The sequence below is a fragment of the Bombina bombina genome, chromosome 2 (genome assembly GCF_027579735.1).
Source record: "Bombina bombina isolate aBomBom1 chromosome 2, aBomBom1.pri, whole genome shotgun sequence".
Lineage (NCBI taxonomy): Eukaryota > Metazoa > Chordata > Amphibia > Anura > Bombinatoridae > Bombina > Bombina bombina.
The window spans coordinates 172,102,820-172,125,045 of record NC_069500.1 but is presented as its reverse complement, the minus strand read 5'-3'; the positions used below and the strand labels follow the sequence as shown (position 1 = coordinate 172,125,045).

The 22,226-nt window shown below is 39.6% G+C and overlaps 1 protein-coding gene across 1 annotated transcript in view; it reads left to right on the top strand.

Moving 5' to 3' along the window:
- The window catches only part of CD180 (CD180 molecule), a 51,422-nt gene that overhangs the window by 6,988 nt on the left and 22,208 nt on the right, over nucleotides 1-22,226 (top strand). The window contains exon 2 of the mRNA XM_053700449.1: nucleotides 9,726-9,892. Coding sequence (XP_053556424.1) covers nucleotides 9,726-9,892 — 167 coding nt within the window. The remainder of the gene's footprint in view (nucleotides 1-9,725; nucleotides 9,893-22,226) is intronic.

The following is a 22,226-nucleotide window of genomic DNA, read 5'->3' as shown; positions in this document are numbered from 1 at the left end:
ATATGTTCACATTCCCACCAGATGTGGGAAAGGTGGCCTTCTTTGTGACAACCTCTCCAGCATGAACCTGGGGAATGTTTGTGTATGTACTTGATTCTGGCTGGCGTTAAATACCACCTCATCAATAATTTGATGTTGGTTTCTTTTGCATGGGCTGAGTGAGCGGAGTGTAACAGAGATGAGAACCTGAGCGACCAAGTTTTAGCAGGGGTATTTAGGCGTAACTCATTATCCCATCTTTTAGTGTATGAGGGGAGATCGGGAAAGGTATGTGTTAAGATGAGTTTATACAATTTGGAGATGGCTCCTTTTATCTCCTCTGTAGTGATACACATTTGCTCGAATATTGTGGGAGGCCTAGTGAGGTCTTTTTTAAATTTATGTGTCATTATGAAGTGTCTTGTTTGGTGTACATGGAGCCAAGATGATAAGAAAGGGTGCTCTAATAGGTCAAGTTGGGTTTTATCTTTAATAAACTTAGTCTCGTGAGTGATAAGGTACATGGGTAGGAGTTTTTGTGGGTCTGTAAGGAGTTTGCAATCTGAGGTTTTCCCGGGGCTGAATTCTGGGTTATTTAAGAGCGTGGTGAGGGGTGAGAATCTGGAAGAGATTTTATTTGACGTATTACAGAGAATTTCCCAGTCTGACCAGGTCTCATTAGAGATTGAGGACGAAGAGATGGAATGTCTGTTAAGGTAAACAGGGTTCCAACATGCTGTGCTGAGGTCATGATTAGGAGCTAGATCGATTTCAATTTGCACCCAGCTTTTGTGGTTGGAAGTGTTAAATTTACACCAGTCTTGTACTCTCTGTAGCGATATGGCACGTTTGTAGGATAGGAGATGTGGGACCCCAAGGCCTCCTTCTGATGGAGGTTTAAAAAGTGTGTCTCTATTAATTCGCGGGGGTCTACGGTTCCAAATGTATCCGTTTATGATCTTTTGCATAGTGTCTAGGTCTTTTTGTATGCCTGGGATGGGGACTGTTTGGAGAATGTATAATACTTTTGGGAGCAGGATCATTTTTGTTGCTTGCATTCTGCCTATCCACGATATATTTTTTGGGAGCCAATGTGATGTTAAGGTTAGGAGCTCTGTGATTAGATTACCATAATTGTATTTGCGCAAGTCTTGTTTATCTGGAGTAATGTGAATGCCAAGGTACTTGAGGTATTTGGTTTGTTGTTTTAGGGGACAGGTGGATTTCAGGTTGTTAAGGGTGGGGGTTGTTAGGTTTATAGGGAGGTATTCTGATTTAGTCATGTTTACTAGAAAATTTGAAACTGTGCCAAATTGTGTTAGTTCAGTGATGGCTTGTTGTAGAGATACTTTAGGGTTTGTAAGTGTTAAGAGGATGTCGTCTGCGAACATGGCTAGTTTATGTGTCTGGTTAGCAATAGATATGCCTTGAATTTGGTTGTTTAACCGTATTTTGATAGCTAGGGGCTCTAGGGATAAAACAAAAAGAAGTGGTTAGAGGGGACAGCCTTGTCTAGAACCGTTTCGGATTTCAAAGGGGTCCGAAAGGGTACCATTGATTTTAACCTGTGCAGTAGGGTTTGAGTACAAGGCAAGGATTTTATAAATGAAGGGTTCTGGGAAGTGGAAGTGTTGTAGGGTCGTGCGTAAGTAAGTCCAGTCTAGTCGGTCGAAGGCTTTTTCAGCGTCAGTGGAAACGAAAACAGTCGGGGTTTTTGTCTGTGTAACATAATCCAATAAATTTAATACTTTGACCGTGTTGTCTTTTGCTTCTCTCTGTGGGATAAACCCTACTTGGTCTTGATGAACTATGGAGGGGAGAATTTGATTAAGTCGGGTTGCTAGAATTTTCGCATACATTTTGAGGTCAATGTTCAGTAAGGAGATTGGACGAAAATGTGCCGGTGAGATCGGGGGTTTGCCAGGTTTTGTTAAAACTGAAATGTTGGCTTGCAACATTTCGTCAGGAAAAGGGAATTTTTCTGGGATTGAGTTGAATAGGGATGTTAAATGTGGCGCTAGCAGAGGAGCGAAGGTTTTATAATATAAACCTGTGTAGCCATCAGGGCCTGGAGCTTTATTTTGTTTTAATTGCTTTATCGCTTCTGTAACCTCTGACAATTGAATTGGGCGATCTAATTGGTTGCATTGGTCTAGGCTCAGTTTGGGGATAGGAAGATTTTCTAGGTATTGATTACAGAGGGATGCGTGGCTGTGAGGGTCTCTAGATGGGAAAAGATTATAGAGTTTGTGGTAAAATTTCTTGAACTCTTTAGCTATTGATTTTGTGTCTTCTAGGTGTGTGCCATCTGGGTTCTTTATAGCGTGGATATAGGTTTTTTGTTGTTGCTTTTTTAATGCTCTAGCTAAGAGTTTGCCTGACTTATTACCCTCCCTGTAAAAATTTTGCTGAAGGTGTAGAAGCTGTTTTTGTGATTTTATCTGTAGTAAAAGGTTCATTTGTTCTCTTTTGGATTGTAGTTGTTCTAGAGTGGATCTATCAGAGGGGTTAGATTTGTGTTTGTAATCTAAGTCTGATATGTCTTTAGCCAAGAGATTTATTTCCTCACGTCTTTTCTTTTTTATTTGGGCAGCAGTTTTGAAAAACTCCCCTCTTATAGTACTCTTGTGGGCTTCCCAGAGGGTGACCACATTTACATCTGGTGTCTCGTTTATAGAGAAGTATGAGCTTATCTGTTCTGAAAATAACTCTGTTTGCTTTGGGTCTAGCAGTAATGTGTCGTCCAACTTCCACTGAAAAGTTCTTATGGGGGCCGTTGGCCATTTTATGGTGCATGATACTAGGGAGTGGTCTGACCAAGTTGTATGATGTATGGAGGAGTGTGTGGTGTGTGATAGGATTAGGTGATCAACCATAATGTAGTCCAGTCTGGAATAATTACATCTTGGATGGGAAAAAAAGGTAAAATCTATTTTTTGAGGGTTGAAATATCTCCAGGCATCATGTAAGCCGAGGAGTTTAAATTTTTGCCAGATACTAGGAAGGTTCGGGATTTTAGCTCTAGAAGAGGGGTTTGAGCAGTCGACTGTGGGGTCTAGGGGGAGATTCAAGTCTCCTGCCATGATTAAGGAGCCTTTTGCTTCTTTAATGAGAAGGTCTGCAACTGAGGATACAAATTTATCTTGGTGTGAGTTAGGGGTGTAGACGTTTATTAGAGTTACTGGTTTACCATATAGGAGACCTTTTAAACAAATGTACCTGCCTTCTTTGTCCCCTATGGTTTGGGTTTTAACAAAGGGGAGAGATTTGTGGATTAAGATGCTTACTCCATTAATTTTTTTGTGAGGGTTAGTGCTGTGGAAATGTAGGGGGTAATGTGAGGAGAAATATTTGGGGATATTTTTCCCCTTGAAGTGGGTCTCTTGGAGCATTAGTATGTGTCCTCCTTTTTTTTGGAGGTCTAGTATAGCTAGCCTTCTCTTGTTAGGGCAATTGAGACCTTTAGCGTTCTGTGTGAAGATAGTTAAATTTTGTGGAGAGTGGTTAATCAACATGTTGTAAATGTGTCAGAGAGGGTAGTATGTGTGAACATAGATTATATACTGGTGAACATATAAGTGGTGTCATATGCTTCAATAGAGAGCAGGACAGAAAAGAAAAGAAAGGAAGGGAGAAGAATAGGTAAAGAGGAAGAACAGTAAAACACAATAATTTCAATACATATTCAAACAACATAATTCTATTCTAGGGAGATAAACTCCCGGCTAGGTGAAAAAAAAATTAAAGTCAACATTAGTTAACTGTTAACAATTTAACCTTTAAGACACTATTTTAATATCTCTGAGGTTCTGTATGCCTCGTGAGTTCTGGAGTATAGATAATACTTGCAGTTAGGGGTCTCCATAGGGGACTATTCGAGAGTTCAGGATATGTCCTTGTGTGCAGCAAAGACTTTTCATCCCTTTTCTTCTAATGATGGAGATGTGGATTGTACAGATTTGCGGGGTTTCTTCTGAGACGCCTGTCTCCACTCACTCCTTTGTGGTAGAGGGTTCAGCTTGCTTGGACTTGTGTGTTTCTCTTGAGGCTCAGCATTTTCCTCTAGCTGAGGGATAGGGATGTCCAGATCCCTGCATATGTCTGGTATATCTTTAGTAGATGTGCAAGTGATGCGTCTTCCTTTCCAAAGGATTAACAGATGAAAGGGGAACCCCCATCTGTAGGGGATGTTTAGTTTTCTCAACAGCGACGTGAGTGGTTTAAGTTCTCGTCTTTTTGAAAGAGTTCTCTGTGACAAATCGGCGAACATTTGAATGTCCATGTTGTCATATTTTATGGGCTGTTGTTCTCTGGCTAACTTCATTAGCTCCTCTTTCTCTTGGAAATTAGTGATGCGGGCTATGATGTCTCTTGGTGCTTGTCCTGCTAGTGGTTTAGGTCGCAGGGCTCTGTGAGCTCTGTCTATGCATATTTTTGAGGGTGTTTCTTCTTTTTTTAACGTGCTGAAGAAGTCTTGGAGATATTGTTCAATATCTGGTGGTAAAATGGTTTCAGGGATTCCCCGTAGTCTAACATTATGACGTCTGCTGCGATTTTCGATATCATCTATCTTATCCTCCAGCTCATTGATAGCTGTATCTTGTTTCTGAACGGTGCTTTGCAGGTCTGTGATAGTGTCTGCATGTAGATCCTGGGTGTTTTCGAGTGATTCTACTCTGTGACCAATGTCAGAGATGTCCTTTTTGAGGTCTGAGATTTCCTCCTTGATGCATTGCTTGACCTGTGAAATAAGAGAAGAAAAGTCCTTTTTTGAAGGGATTGTTTTGAAGAGAGCTGTGGGGATGGTAATGCTTTCTGAAGCGAGGTCGCTTTCAGATTCTGAAGAACTGTGTTCAGACCTAAGGTCTGGCATTGCATCTTCTGTAGGCGCTATGTTTTTTGTTTCAAGCGTCTTGAAAAAATTGTTTACTGTATGAGTGGGTGTTTTCAGGGGTTTAGCATTCTTGCTTGGTTTATTAATTTTTTTTGGAGACATCTTTGGATGGATTTTGCCCCTCTGCCTTCACTAAATCCTTAAAAGATAAATAAAGATCTTGGTGCTGAATACAAAGTTCTTTGAGTTTATACTGTCGTTGCAGGTTCTTTATAAGAAGTATAATCTGTTAATCTGGCCCATAAAGAGTGAACACACTGCAGCTGTTAGTAGTTAAGGTGTGATCAAGTTTTCCATGTGCAGAAGCTTGTACAAATGTCCATATAATGTGTGACACTTTTTGGTTGTCTGTGCTTGGAGGGCTGTGTTTGTTTCTATGAGACTTTTCCACATGCAGCAACGTATGTTTTAATTGTAGCAGGGTATGTAAGCCTTCATTTTGTCAAATGCACTTGAGGGGATGTTTATAACACCTTTAATCTAGCTGTCAAAGTTTTTAGTGCACCGCTTGCTATAATAAGTCTTTAACACTGTGAGGGTGATGAAGCACAACTTTACTTTTATAGCAGGGTGAATATTATAAGATCCGTTTTTCTTACCCCTTTATTGCAGTGATCTATTTGCTGTAGCTTGCTCCCGGTGAAAGGCAATTTAAGTGCGCATCAAAACTTTAGTACAGGCTGCGGCCCGTCGCTGCATTATCTTCAGTACGTTCCTGTGTGGCATTTGAGGTGCCGGAGTTCTGGTAAGTCTATGTGCTTACCGGATGATTTGTCTCTGGGAATCCCTTAATGTAGGTGTCTCCGGACCCTGATCTTCCCTTACCATGCCGCCATCAGAGTTTGAAGCGAGGTGTATATGAGCGCTCAGTGCGCTCTCTCCCAAAAGGCAGATCTCTTGTAGCGAGGCACACAGGTCAAGCAGAACCTATGTCTGGAGTTAGTCGCTCATTTATCTGGCGGTTTGTGGCCTTAAAGTGCGGGATGGCTAATGCCTAAGGCGTTTTCACCTAGCTGGGGCCTAAGAGCTCAGTCAGACAGCCGCCATCTCTCAGGCTGGCTAGCTCCGCCCCCTTTATTCTCTTGATATTCTTTGATGAAAAGCATATCTAGATATGCTCATTAGCTGCTGATTGGTTGCTGCACATAGAAGCATCATGTGATTGGCTCACCATGTGCATTGATTTTTCTTCAAATAAAGATATTTTAAAAATGAAGCAAAATAAATTATGGAAGTAAATTGTAATGTTGTTTAAATTTCTATTCTCTATCTGAATCATGAAAGAAAGATTTTGGGTTTAGTTGCCCTTTAATGACCTTTTCATCTTTAAATCTTTTATCATCCTTTGGTGGCCTTCACTTTAGCAACATTCCTTGGTCTAAGTAAAAAAATAAGGAGGCAGTGTTGGCACCTTATTTTTAATGTATTCTTACCTTTTAGCTCCTTTTAAATTCACCCTGTATGTCTTTGAGTGTTGTAGTAATCTACCTTACTCCTGATCGTACACACGGTTCCTTCACTACTTTAATACCACCAGATTTCTCTCCTTAACATCTTCCTTATTCAGTGACATAATTCTTCAGTTCAATGTAATGGCCACTTCATTTACCTTGTATTTTTCTCTCTCTTAATTGTTCAAAATCTCCTTCCTTTTATAAAAAACAGCAAACAGCTTTCCTTTCTGAGCCCTTTTCTTCTCAGTGTCAGGCGCTATGCTGTTGTTTCAAATGTAACAAAATGGATTCAAAGGCTGAGAGACTCAGCTCACCACAAGCCCTTACTGATACATTGGACGTTAACAGCACAGTGTTTCAACAGAGGCCATGGGTAAGAGAGCAATAAGACTAAATGTAGTAGCTAAACTCTCTCAAGTACTTTAACCCTTTTACACCGTTAGGACGTTCCATGCTGTCCTAACAGCACTGGGCTTTAACACTATTAGGATGGCATGCTGCAGCTAGGCCCTTTGATGTAAGCAAGTATCAGCCTGGGGGGGCATGCCTAGCACCGCAGACAGTCCATCGTGATCCGATCCCGGCCTTGAAATAACGTGATAGCCTTTAAGTTTTTTTTTTTTTACAAATAGTGTTTATATCAGAACAACACTATTGCACCACCACAAAGGGGTTAATCAACTCCTACAAAACAAACAACAACTGAGTAACTGTAAGATTATAAATTTGAATATTATTATTTTATTATTGATATCAGTTGAGGGCCTTCTATGTCAGAGTCAGAATTTTGCTTTTAATCCTGGAAGCAAGAGGAAGTCAGTGAAGGGATTGGCAGAGAGGTGCAGCAGATGAAGAGCGATGTGTAAGGAAGACAAGCCTTGTAGAGGCATTCATTATGGATTGTAAAGGAGCTAGACAGCAGCTGGGGAGACCAGAGAGGAAGGAGTTGCAGTAGTCAAGGTGGAAAAGGATGAGAGAGTAGATTAAAATCTTAGTTGTGTCTTGTGTAAGGAAATGTCACATTTTAGAAATGTTTTTAAGGTGGAAGTGGCAGGAATTGGCTAATGGTTGAATGTGAGGAGTGAAAGAAAGATCTGATTCAATTGTGACCCCAAGACAGTGGGCATAAGGGGGTAGGGGTAATGATGAGGATATTTTGTAAGAAGGGTGGGAAATAAGGAATTCAGTTTTGGAGAGATTTAGCATAAGGTAGTGAGAGGACATCCAGGATGAGATATGACAAAGACCTTTAACCAAGGAAGCAGATAGGTCCGGAGCAGAAAGGTAGATTTGGGTGTCAAATATCAAAGAAAGACATACCTTTGTAAAAGTTTAGTCTCGCTATCAAGACGAATGCAACTTGCATAAATTACTTAAAGGGACACTGAACCCAATTTTTTTTTTAGATAGAAAGAGAACGAAGAAAAATTGATAATAGGAGTAAATTAGAAAGTTGCTTAAAATTGCATGCTCATTCTGAATCATGAAAGAAAAAATGGGTTTAGTGTCCCTTTAATGCAGATCTTCTGATAGCAGATGTATCAAGGGCACTGGTCAGGTTTTCAGGATTACCTTGGATGAGAGCAGGTAAAATAACCACGTTTACTGATCAGCTGATTATTTCACCTGTGCTCTAGTTAAAAACTCCTCAAAAAGTGGACTGTTAGGGAGGCCTGAGGACAGATTGAAAACCAGTGATGTAGGGTAAAGGTAAACTTAGTCAGACAGTCCAGGTCAAGGTCTCACAGGGAGAAGCAGCACAAAAAGGCCACAAACAAGCCAAAGTGGAATACCAAGTAAGTCACAAACAAGGGGTTAATGCAAAAGCATAGTCAGAGGAAGAACAGAAGTCAAACCAGTATATCCAATAAGTAATTGACAGAGTAAGAGGTTCAGTAACTCATACACAAGCAACTACATGTACAAACACAGAGCTAATATAGACTACTGCATTTAAGGCCTAATTGATCTTCTAGGCCTCCTTAAAGGTACAGTACACCTAACAGCTGCAGATGCAGAAATGACACGTGCCTGTTATGACACCTTGTCTTTGAGCACAGGATCTTAACAGGTACACATTATACACAACATCCCTCTAAGACCATTGCTCCCCTTCACAACTGTAGAAGCATTGAAGTTACTAGGACCTTCAGATTTGTTTCCATGCTGTCTAGACCCCTCTTTTAAATATCTCTGCTATTGACTGCCATGGCCTCTCTGATGCTCATTACAGTTACTTGCTAGCATCTAACATCCACACAGCTGCACCTCACATCATTCCTCACTCTAAGTGCACCAAACAACAGCCTTGTTATTACAAATTCACCAACTATATCTAAAAAATACCTTCACATCACAAAGCATGTGTACAGGAAACCGTCAAGGAAAAAACAACTTTTCATTTCACTTCCATTATCTAAATGTGCACAATTTTTTATATGTACACTTTCTGAGTAACCAGCTCCTACTGAGCATGTGGAAGATTCACAGAATATACAAATGCATTTTGTGATTTGCTGATGGCTGTCACATGATACATTAGTAAGGAAAATGTAACTAACTTTGACATTTGTAAAAAAAATCCACTATTTTGCATTGTTGTTGTATTATGCTTTTGTTGATTATGCAGTCCTACTGTGTTTAGTGTTGCAGTCATACTTATGTGCACTTAACCAATTTAAAGGGACACTGAACCCAATTTTTTTCTTTCGAGATTCAGGTAGAGCATGACATTTTAAGCAACTTTCTAATTTACTCCTATTACCAAATTTTCTTTATTCTCTTGGTATCTTTATTTGAAATGCAAGAATGTAAGTTTATATGCCGGCCCATTTTTGGTGAACAACCTAAGTTGTCCTTGCTGATTGGTGGATAAATTCACCCACCAATAAAATAAGTGCTTCCAGAGTTCTGAACCAAGAAAAAAGCTTAGATGCCTTCTTTTTAAACTAAAGATAACAAGAGAACGAAGAAAATTTGATAATAGGACCACATTAGAAAGTTGCTTAAAATTGCATGCTCTATCTGAATCACAAAAGAAAAAATTTGTGTTCAGTGTCCCTTTAATGGAAACGCCCAGGTCAAGCAAACTTCTCATCAGTTTTAACCTCCCTATACCAGTTAACAAACTAGTTCAACCCATATAAACATGATGCTACATCATTTACAAGTTAATCTATAACAATACATATCTGAGTCTAAATAAATGAACTATTTAAAAAAAAAAAAAACATAATTCTATCAGAATAATCGTGAGATAAACTGAAGCTAGTCAATCATAATGTATATCTTGAATGTTAAAAATCGTTATTCTGAGAATGTTTCACATGATGATATTGTTATTGTGTTCACTATACTACTTTACTATGACTCTCATTGTCTGTACATTTTATTCACAGATAACTGCAAATCTGAGTTATAGCTGTGAAGGTTTAGGCCTGCAAAATATTCCTGAGAGCATCCCTCATGCAACAGAAATTCTGGATTTTAGTTTCAATTACCTTAATGCCCTTTACAAGTTGACCTTCAAAAATCTACCAAACCTTAGGAAAGTAGACTTAACAAGGTAAAGACATTCACTTGTGCTGTTTATGTGTCATATCTATGAACATTTGTTCAAAACTGAATTTATATGCCGAGCTTAGGGCATTTTGTTATCTACAATACTTACAATTTGATAAAGACCAATACAATCAAATGTTGGGGCCTGAGGAATTGGGGATTTAAGTAAAACAATTCACTTTATTTTTAACTGATTTGAGCGCATGGTGAGGTGACCTTGCTGGCCTGTCTCACATAGGTTCAATTTTACTTGTGTGACCTGAAAATGACAATAGAATTCCAGCATTTGTTTTGCCCTTTCAAAGCTGTGACTTTCAACATACCTAATTTGAAACACCTCTTTCCCTTCTGTAGCTTTGTGATTTTAGTTGTTTAAAGATACAGGAAACTGCAATGCATAAGCTCTGTATTTACCTTCAACCCTTATAATAAGGTTACAGTAAAATAAAGACTCCGGGTGCATCTCACAGACTGACAGATAAATATTATAATGCAACAGGTTCAGAATGCAAAATAGTAATCCAAAATGAATATGTTCTTAAACTGAATCATCCATCAATCTAAGATATATTTAGGGTTGCCAGATGTCCAGTATTTAACTGGTCAGTCCAGTTATTTAGGCTGCCTGTCTGCTAAAATATATGTAAAAACACTGGACATTTAAAGGGAAAGTCTAAAAAGATAGATAACACATTTACTACTCTTTCCCCAGCTTTGCCCAACCAACATTTTTTTATTAATATACTTTATAACCTATAAATCTCTGTCTGTTTCTAAGTCCCTGCAGGCCGCCTTTTATCTCAGTGCATTTTGTTTTCACAGTCAGACAGTGCTAGTTCATGTTTGCCATGTAGATATCATTGTGCTCACTCCCGTGGAGTTATGCAGGAACCAGCACTAATTGGCTAAACACAAGCTTGTAAAAAGCACTGAGATAAGGAGGCAGCCTGCAGAGGCTTAGATCCAAGGTAATCACAAAGGTAAAAAATATATTAATATAACAGTGTTGGTTGTGCAAACCTGGGAATGGGTAATAAAGGGATTATCTATTTTAAAACAATAAAAATGTTCAATAGACTGTCCCTTTATGTAATGAAGTCTGATTTAAAAACAGTTTTTGACATATTTATGATAAGCTACAGGGGCATAGATTTGAGGTGTGATAAGGACAAGAGGCTTTAAACAACAGGTTCTGATCATGACCACCCAACCAGTTACTCCTAATCACCCACTGGTCATCCAGTATTTTTTGTAGGAGAGCTGGAAAGCCTTGATATAATATATAGTTTACCATCTATCCTATCTAGTCTTCTTTTCTTCTGTTATAAAAATCCTTTACCAATTCAAGTCAATAAGCCCACCCTGCACATGCAAAACTGAGTGTGTGAGTTGTGTATGTGGGTTTAGTTTATTTATCACAACCCATAATCCTACATTCAGCAGATAGCGAATACATCTGAAAATTCAGACCCCACAAACATCTCTGCTCACAAAATCACCCACTCTGTCTATTCACAACCTCACATAAAACGTTCACAACAGAAACATCCCTATCCAACAAATCTGTTAAATGCAACTTCTCTAAACTCTTGTACACTCTATATGAAAAAGCGCATATACCAATGTCCTACTGATTTCCAGATCACTACAGTCCAGATTACAAGTGGTGTGCTAATGATAGCACGCAACATGATACGTGATATCTTTGGACCATGCGACATTTGTGCGCAACTTGATATTACAAGTTCATTGTTAATCAGATTTACCAGAGAAGGGCTAGCGCTGCCGACAGCGCTCTAATGCACTCTATATGTTCAATGACTATTGCGACCACACTAAATAGCGCTAATATTACATGTTGAAAGTTATAGTTTGCACTCAAACAAAATCCGAAATTGAACTAGAATATGTTGCTCGACTTGAGATCTGAAGTTTAAAAAAATTAAAAAAACACATAAAAAAAAAGTATTACACTCATATATATATATATATATATATATATATATATATATATATAATATATATATATATATATACAGTGTATATATATATATATATATATATATATATATACACACACACACAGTATATACTTTTTAATAAAAAAAATATATAATTGTAATGTTGTTAATTTTGTTAAAAAGGGATATGGTATATGGCAAGGTGTCTGACTGGAAAATACTCCAAAGTATATATACATATGTCTTAATATGTGTATGTGTATATCTATACATGTTTATGTATGTGGATACATGTTTATTTATATGTTTATATGTGTAAATATGTATGTGCATACATACATATATACAAAAATAAATTTTTTGAGCCCTTCCCAGTCAAATACCTTGAAACATGAAATATAAATTTTAAACTATTTTAATATGTTTGAATGTGTTTTGAATATAATTACTTGAAATCCCTGTTCCCTATAGAAGTCTATAGGGAGAGGGAGTTAGCACGGGTCGTGATATCCAAAGTCCTGAAGTTACCGTGTCTGAGTCTTTCCTCCGCTTGCTAACTTTTTACATTCCACTTGTAACACCAATGCTAATCTGACCAGGCTAATTTTTTCCCCTTCAGTGTAAAAATTAGCGCACCACTTGTATTCTAGCCCTAAATCTGATAGCAATTACAAAAAATCTTTTTTTAACATTGTCCTTGGTGGCAGGGCCGCCACTAGAAATTTTGGGGCCCCTGACTTAACCATTGATCACGCCCCCCCCCCCTTTGACATGTGCAATTTTTGACCAAGTGACTAAAATGTAAAACGTATATATGCACTTAAGTGTAGTCAAACTTGGAAATGTTGTAAAGGTAGTAACACACAAACACACAGACACACTCATACACTAAAAACACACACACACACATAAAGATTTACATATAGACACTCTAGCAGACACGCAAAGAAACACACTCAGACACAGACACCCAAACAGACACTCAGCACTTGTTTACATTGACCTGACAAGTAATGAGGTAGACTACAGTTTTGTCAAAAAAGGAGATTTACAAAACAAAATATGGAGTTCTGATTATCTTTTTGTAAACTAAATGATGACAACAGCATGCAGTGGCAGAAAGGAAGGGCCCTGAACTGCCTAAACAATAATTTAAAGGTTAAATGGTGGATTGGTGACTTCCGCAAAGGTCTCATTAGTCTCAAAGTCTGTAGAAAGATGTGAATAATCAGTAGTAAGGTCAAAATGTCATAAAAGGAGACAATGGACACACACACACACACACAAACTCAAACACAAACACCCAAGGAAACGCAGACAGAGACAGCCTCAGAAAACACACAAAGACATACACACACACAGAGACACCCACAGAAAACACACAAAGACATACAGACACAGAGAGACAACCACATAAAACACACAAAGACATACATACACACCCTTACTGAGACATCCACAGAAAACACACAAAGACATACACACACTCTCACAGAGACAACCACAGAAAATGCACAGACATCCACACACCCTCACAGAGATACCCACAGAAAACACATAGACATACGCACACACCCTCATGGAGACATCCACAGAAAACAGACATACATACATCCACACACCCACCCTCACAGAGACATCCACACAAAACACACAAAGACATACACACCCACCCTCACAGAGGCATCCAGAGAAAATGCACAAAGACTTACATACACACACCCTCACAGAGACACCCATAGAAAAAGCACAAAGACATATGCACACACCCTCACAGACATCCATAGAAAATACACAAAGACATACACGCCCACCCTCACAGAGAGACCCACAGAAAAAAATACATACACACTCATAGAGACACAAACAAAAGCACAAAGACATAAACACAGACACCCACAGAAACACTCACAGGAGGTCAAATTTCTGCACATTGCATCCCCTAAATCAACAGTGCATGATAAAAAAATTGCAGAAATTAAAAGATCACTTTTTAAAGAATCATATTTGTAAATGTGCAAACAAAAATAATTCTGGGAATTCAAAATTGTACATTAATGATCTGGGTAGATGGCTAGATGAAGAAAAGTACATTTGAAAGGTTTAAATATGTTTGTTTTCTTTTACAAGATATGACGAGTCCACGGATTTAATCCTTACTTATGGGATTACACCTCCTGGTCAGCAGGAGGAGGCAAAGAGCACCACAGCAGAGCTGTATATATAGCTCCTCCCTTCCCTCCCACCCCAGACATTCTCTTTGCCTGTGTTAGTGATAGGAAGAGGTAAAGTGAGGTGTTAGTTTAGATTCTTCAATCAAGATTTTATTATTTTAATATAGTGCCAGTGAGTGCTATTTTTCTCAAGGGTAAAGCTGCAGGCTTTTCGATAATGGGAGCTGAGGAGATTCTACATTTCTCTGTGTCTCCCATACTGTTGCTGCCCTACTGATGGTCTTAGCAGATATTATCTAAGGCCCTGTTTGTCCCCACAGATCTGTAGGAGGTATGAAAGACTCTCTTCTTCATGTGGGACAGGTGCAGCCTGCACCAGCATTGCGGTATGTACAGTCTTTTTTTCTGGGGAATCGAACACAAGGTCAGAACAGACTGGCCATTATTTTCCACAACAAGGAGGGGTAATCAACTTGCGAGTGTGTGCTATGCATGGCTGTTTCCCCCCTGATATTTTATGGGCTGACATGTTAGGGTAACCTAGGAATTCAGCTGTGAGTGATACCGGGCTTTTTTTTAATTCTAGTCCGGTCGCATTGAGAGTGGGTTTGACGCTGGGGATATGTGTTCCTATAATCCGGTGCTTATACATGAGTATGAAAGGGGGCGCATTCTTTATTCAATTTATTTCGGTGTTTGCATTGCAACTTATGTAGGCCATGTGGTTCTCCTTATCGGAGTTAGTCTAACGCCCACGAAGGGCGGGGCTTATCGTTGCACGCTCTATTGCGCAGTTTTTTTTAAGGTTCCGGCAGTGTACCTCAAGGCTCCGGTGTTCTCCTAAGTCCACTTGTTTTATTTAACAAAAATTCACAAGCGGTCTTAGTCACGCAGTCCACGGAGTATTATTGACTGGATCGTGGGGGCAGGTAGGTGCCACAGCAGTGGTGTGGTGCTAGTGTTTTTACTTTGATAAGTTTGTAGAGTGTACTCTTATAGGGGTGATCTCTGAAAATCATTATAGTGACCCCTGTTTTTTAGACTGTTTTTACACTGTTGTTTTTGTTACGGCAATTAAAAACTGAAGAGTTTTATTTTTAAAGTCACAGTACACTCGTTTTTGTAAAAATTAATTTTTTATTAGAGTTCTTGTTATTTTTAATTTGTACCATGACCAATATTGCTATTACTTGCTTTATGTCATGGCTGAGCTTCAGGAACACATTTGTTCTATGTGTTTAGATGCCAATGTGGAACCCCCTATTACTTTTTGTCCCTCATGCACCGAGAGGGCTTTACAATTTAAAGAACAAATTTTCTTTAATGCAAGTGTATCTAAGGATGTTTCTCAGCCTGATGAGATTCAAGGTATGCCACAATTTTCTCCCCAAGCGGCACAACCTTTAACGCCCGCCCAAGCGACGCCATGTTCTTCAACGGCGTCCACTTCATTCACTCTGCAGGATATGGCTGCAGTTATGTCATCCACGCTTTCACAAGTTTTATCTAAGATGCCAGTTTTACAGGACAAACGCAGTAGGACAGAGACTCATGTAGTCCCTGCGACTTCTGATGCTGGGATGGCTATCTCCGATATACCTTCCCAGGGCTCTGAATTGGGGGGTAGGGAGGCCCTGTCTGAGGGGGAACTGTCTGATTCAGGAAGTGCATTACCCCCGACAGAGTCGGATGTCATGTCCTTCAGATTTAAACTTGAACACCTACGTCTTTTGCTGCAAGAGGTTTTAATGACTCTGGACGACTGTGACCCTATTGTGGTCCCACCAGAGAAATTAAGTAAAATGGACAAATACTTAGAGGTCCCTTCTTATTCAGATGCTTTTCCAGTTCCCAAGAGAATTTCGGAAATTGTTACACGGGAATGGGAAAGACCGGGTATCCCGTTCTCCCCTTCCCCTATTTTTAAGAAGATGCACCCTATAGCTGACACCGTTCGGGACTCTTGGCAAACGATCCCTAAGGTGGAGGGAGCTATCTCTACCCTGGCTAAGCGTACAACTATCCCTATTGAGGAGAGTTGTGCTTTCAAAGACCCTATGGATAAAAGTTTGGAGGGTCTTCTAAAAAAGCTATATGTTCATCAAGGTTTTCTATTACAACCAGCGACCTGTATTGTAACAGTCACAACTGCGGCTGCCTTTTAGTTTGACACCCTAGAAGAGTCTCTGAAGACTGAGACTCCTTTAGAAGAAATAATGGATAGAATTAAGGCCCTTAAGCTGGCTAATTCTTTTATTACAGATGCCACTTTTCAGATCGCAAAATTGGCGGCTAAAAATTCAGGATTTTCCATTTTAGCGCGCAGAGCCTTATGGTTAAAATCTTGGTCTGCGGATGTGTCCTCTAAATCAAAGCTTTTGGCTATTCCCTTCAAGGGAAAGACCCTATTCAGGCCTGATTTGAAAGAGATCATTTCTGATATTACGGGAGGTAAGGGTCATCTCCTTCCTCAAGACAAAACATCTAAGCAAAGGGGACAACAGAGTAATTTATGTTCCTTTCGTAATTTCAAAGGAGTCCACCCTTCCTCTGCCGCTAAACAGGAAGGGAACTATTCTCAAGCCAAAGCCACCTGGAGACCCAACCAGGCTTGGAACAAGGGTAAACAACCCAAGAAGCCTGCTGCTGCTCCCAAGACAGCATGAAGGGGCGGCCCCTGATCCGGGACCGGATTTAGTAGAGGGCAGACTTTCTCTCTTTGTCCAGGCTTGGATAAGAGACGTTCAGGATCCCTGGACACTAGAAATTGTGTCTCAAGGGTATCAGTTGGAGTTCAAAAATTCCTTCCCAAGGGGATGGTTTCTTCTTTCACAATTGTCTGTAGACCAGATAAAAAGAGAGGCGTTCTTAAGTTGTGTAAAAGACCTCTCCACTATGGGAGTAATTTGTCCCGTTCCAATACAGGGGCAGGGGTTTTACTCAAATCTTTTTGCGGTTCCAAAAGAAGAGGGAACGTTCTGACCCATTTTAGATCTCAAGAGTCTAAACAAGTTTCTCAGAGTTCCATCCATCAAGATGGAGACTATTCGGACAATTCTTCCATTGATCCAGGAGGGTCAATATATGACTACCATGGACTTAAAGGATGCATATCTTCATATTCCTATCCACAGAGATCATCACCAGTTCCTGAGGTTTGCTTTTCTGGACAAACATTTTCAATTCGTGGCCCTTCCTTTCGGTTTGACCACGGCACCCAGGATCTTCACGAAAGTTCTATGGTCTCTGCTGGTGGTTCTCAGACTGCGGGCATTGCAGTGGCGCCTTATCTGGACGAAATTCTGATCCAGGCGTCGTCTTATCAGCTGACAAAGTCTTATACCGACATTGTTCTATCCTTTCTAAGGACTCACGGGTGGAAGGTGAATCTAGAAAAGAGTTCACTAATTCCACAGACAAGAGTTCCTTTCCTGGGAACTCTAATAGACTCTATATCCATGAAAATCTTTTTGACGGAAGTTAGAAAGTTAAAGATTCTGAATACATGCAGATCCCTTCAGTCCAATTCTCGGCCATCAGTGGCTCAGTGTATGGAGGTAATTGGATTGATGGTGGCGGCAATGGACATCATTCCGTTTGCTCGTTTTCATCTCAGACCACTACAACTGAACATGCTCAGACAGTGGAATGGAGATTATGCAAATTTGTCTCCTCAGATAGACCTAGATCAGGAGACAAGGGATTCTCTTCTTTGGTGGTTGTCGCCGGATCATCTGTCCCAAGGGACTTGCTTCCGCAGACCCACATGGGTGATAGTGACAATGGACGCCAGTCTACTAGGATGGGGAGCAGTCTGGAATTCCCTAAAGGCTCAGGGTGTGTGGACTCGGTCGGAGTCTCTACTTCCAATCAATATTCTGGAGCTGAGAGCAATATTCAATGCGCTTCAGGCTTGGCCTCAGTTGGCTTCGGCCAAATTCATCCAATTTCAGTCGGACATCATCACGACTGTGGCTTACATCAATCATCAGGGAGGAACAAGGAGTTCCTTAGCGATGACAGAAGTATCCAAGATAATTTGGTGTGCGGAGGCTCACTCTTGTTATCTGTCAGCAATCTACATCCCAGGAGTGGACAACTGGGAAGCGGATTTTTTGAGCAGACAAACGTTTCATCCGGGGGAATGGGAACTCCATTCGGAGGTCTCTGCCACCCTGAATCTCAGATGGGGCAGACCGGAGCTGGATCTTATGGCATCTCATCAGAATGCCAAGCTCCCGAGATACGGATCCAGGTCCAGGGATCCTGAAGCCAAACTGATAGATGCCTTGGCAGTACCTTGGTCGTTCAACCTAGCTTAGGTGTTTCCACCGTTTGCTCTCCTTCCCCGGGTGATTGCTCGGATCAAACTGGAGAGGGCTTCAGTGATTCTCATCGCTCCTGCGTGGCTTTGCAGGACTTGGTATGCCGATCTGGTGGACATGTCCTCTCTACCACCGTGGAAGCTTCCATTGAGGCAGGACCTTCTCATTCATCCGAATCTAGTTTCTCTGCAGCTGACTGCTTGGAGATTGAATGCCTGATTTTATCTAAGCGAGGGTTCTCTTATTCGGTCATTGATACTTTGATCCAGGCACGTAAGCCTGTTACTAGAAAGATTTACCTTAAGATATGGCGTAAGTATCTTTATTGGTGCGAATCCAAGGGCTACTCATGAAGTAAGATTAGGATTCCTAGGATTTTATCTTTTCTCCAAGAAGGACTGGAGAAAGGGTTGTCAGCAAGTTCCTTAAAGGGACAGATTTCTGCTTTATCTATTTTGCTACACAAACGTCTGGCAGATATTCCGGATGTTCAACCTTTTTGTCAGGCTCTGACTAGAATCAGGCCTGTGCCTATTGCTCCTCCTTGGAGTTTGAATTTAGTTCTTAAAGTTCTTCAAGGGGTTCCATTCAAACCTATGCATTACATAGATATTAAGTTGTTATCTTGGACAGTTTTATTTTTTGGTTGCTATTTCTTCTGTTCGCAGAGTTTCTGAGCTTTCGGCATTACAATGTGATTCTCCTTACCTTATTTTTCATTCTGATAAGGTAGTGTTACGTACCAAACCTGGTTTTCTTCCTAAGCTTGTTTCCAACAAAAATATTAATCAGGAAATTATTGTTCCTTCATTGTGTCCTAATCCTTCTTCTAAGAAGGTCTGTTACATAACTTGGACGTGGTCCGTGCCCTGAAGTTTTACTTACAGGCGACTAAGGAATTTCGTCAATCATCTTCATTGTTTGTTGTCTTTTCTGGGAAATGTAGGGGTCAGAAAGCCACGGCTACCTCTCTCTCTTTTTGGCTGAAGAGTATCATCCGTTTGCATATGAGACTGCTGGACAGCAGCCTCCTGAAAGAATTACAGCTCATTCTACTATGGCTGTGGCTTTCTCATGGGCATTTAAAAATGATGCTTCTGTTGAACAGATTTGCAAGGCTGCAACTTGGTCGTCTCTTAACACTTTTTCCAAATTTTCCAAATTTGATACTTTTGCCTCATCCAAGGCTCTTTTTGGGAGAAAGGTTCTTCAAGCAGTGGGGCCTTCCGTTTAGGTTCCTGTCCCTCCCTTTCATCCGTGTCCTGTAGCTTTGGTATTGTATCCCATAAGTAAGGATGAAATCCGTGGACTCGTCATATCTTGTAAAAGAAAAGGAAATTTATGCTTACCTGATAAATTTATTTATTTTACGATATGATGAGTCCACGGCCCACCCTGTCATTTTTTTAAGACAGGTCTTTATTTTTGTTAAACTTCAGTCACCTCTGCACCTTGGCTTTTCCTTTATCTTCCTAACTTCGGTCGAATGACTGTAGTGGGAGGGAAGGAAGGAGCTATATATACAGCTCTGCTGTGGTGCTCTTTGCCTCCTCCTGCTGACCAGGAGGCGTAATCCCATAAGTAAGGATGAAATCCGTGGACTCGTCATATCGTATCAGGTGAGCATAAATTTCCTTTTTTTCCCCCCCATTTTCCCCAACCAAGAGAACCACTTCAAATATGGTGTACAAATGTTCCTATCTGTCAGCTGTACTTATGGAATTTGAAAATGCTGTACTCTATATGGTCTTGGTGGAACCATAAACTGTGGTACTCAGTCTCATAGCATTAGATCTGGTAAAAATGCAGGATTTAGGCTTTTTTGTATGTATTTCAAAATTAATTCAGCTGTAGTGTAAACTGAACAGTGTTAAGTTAACCTGTCTCAAATACTGAGCAATCTTAGACTGAGAGTATAACATTTTCTGCAGATGTAAAAAATCTTAAATAAAATGCCTCCTTGCATCGGAAAATTCCTTGCATAAAGGGTCAGTAAACTGGAATGTAATTAATATATATATATATATATATATATATATATTAATTAAAAAAACTCATATCTGCCAAAAGGGCCCCTACCATTTGTGTATTGAGGAGGAAACATTTCTGCATGGCTTTAAATATAGAATTTCTACAGCATTGTCAAATAACCATAAATGCACTACTGCATATTGCTAAAAATGTGTTTTTATGGACCCCTGGCCCCATCATACAACTACTACCACACTGAAGTTACAATCCGAAATTGCACAAAGAATTAAAAACATTTATTAAGTAAGTCCTACCTCCTCTGCAAATGAAAGTGATCTGCCCTCTGACTCAGGCACACACTGTACAAACTTAAGTGCCAAGTCTGTCTCACACTGTGCATAGTGGTTTAGTGCGCACTCAGAAATCCTCTGAAATGCTAATGCTTTACTCATTGTAATGACATTTCCCACGCTCAATAGCACTCTGCTGTAGTACTCTCTGGTGGCTGCCAAAATTTAAAAAAATAAAAAAAATGTTTCTTTAAATAATAGTTGTTCTTGCCTCATGGGGCCCCCTGGCCCATTGGGCCCCTTACAGGAGTCACCCCTGTCACCCCCTTGTTATCCCCGGATGGCGGCCCTGCTTGGTGGTACAGCTTGAAGTAACATTTCCAGATTTGACAGATTAAGGACCAGATTATGAGTGGTGTGTTAACAGTTGCATGCAAGCAAAAAGAGGTTTATTGCGGGTGTTTGTGCGTCGGGTTTACCGCTCATATTACAAGTTGAAAGTAAACTTGATCGATTGAGTGCAATCTTGATTTACACTAGAATAATTACTGTGTCCTCAGAACTCTGGTTAACTGTTCGGAGAAACAAAAATCATGCACAAAACACATCAAAAATACATTACAAGGTACAGTGATAAATATTAAATATTGCACAAAAAAAGTTATAGGGGCTCAAAGATATGAGGTCTCAGGTGTTAGAAAAAAAAGCTGGCAAAGGGCTGTGTTGTGTTTGCAATTGTTGGATATCTATGAGAGCGGAGTGTTTTTGTGTATTTTTAAACAACAGATCAAAAGGTTAAGACAATTTTTCACAGCCTTCTTTGTTCATATTTACCAAGGGTGCCAATATAAGTGGAGGGCACTGTAAGTGCATTGGCGCACTTTGCTGTCAAGTAGATGAAAACATGAAAAGAGCATATTTATGCAATATTCATATTTAAGAAAGTATTTACTGTAAATATTTCACATTCCAATGTTTTTCACATAGCAGCATATGTTCTAAGTTTTTTTTAAATAGATATTCCTTCCTATATGTATCTGTATATGTCTATACCTATATATAATAATCTACTGTATGTATGTATATATATATATATATATATGTGTGTGTGTGTATATATATATATATATATATATATATATATGTATAGCTATATCATATAACAAAATACCATCATATATACCTAGACATATGTATTTAAGATTAAATAGAACATATTCTGCAATGTGAAGGACATTGGAATGTGAAATATTCATATTTTAATGTCAGGTAAGTGCACTTGAGAATATCCGATTATGTTTGCGCAAGAGTAGGGTGTTTTTTACATTATCACACACTCGATATTCTATGTTTGGCTTTTTACGTGCATTGGGAAAGCACACAAGCAAAAACTGTTTACTTTGAACTTTTAATACGAGCACTGCCCGACATACGTAAAAAGTTTACTTCTAGAGGAGTTAGCGCTCAAGCGGGTGCGTAAAGTATTCTACTCTCCACTTATTTTCTGAATTAAAGGCATAAGAGAAATGATGCTTATTATTTACATATAGCAAATACTAAAAAAACAAAACAAACAGAAAACAAAAAATTACTTTATATATTTCAGACAATCCAATA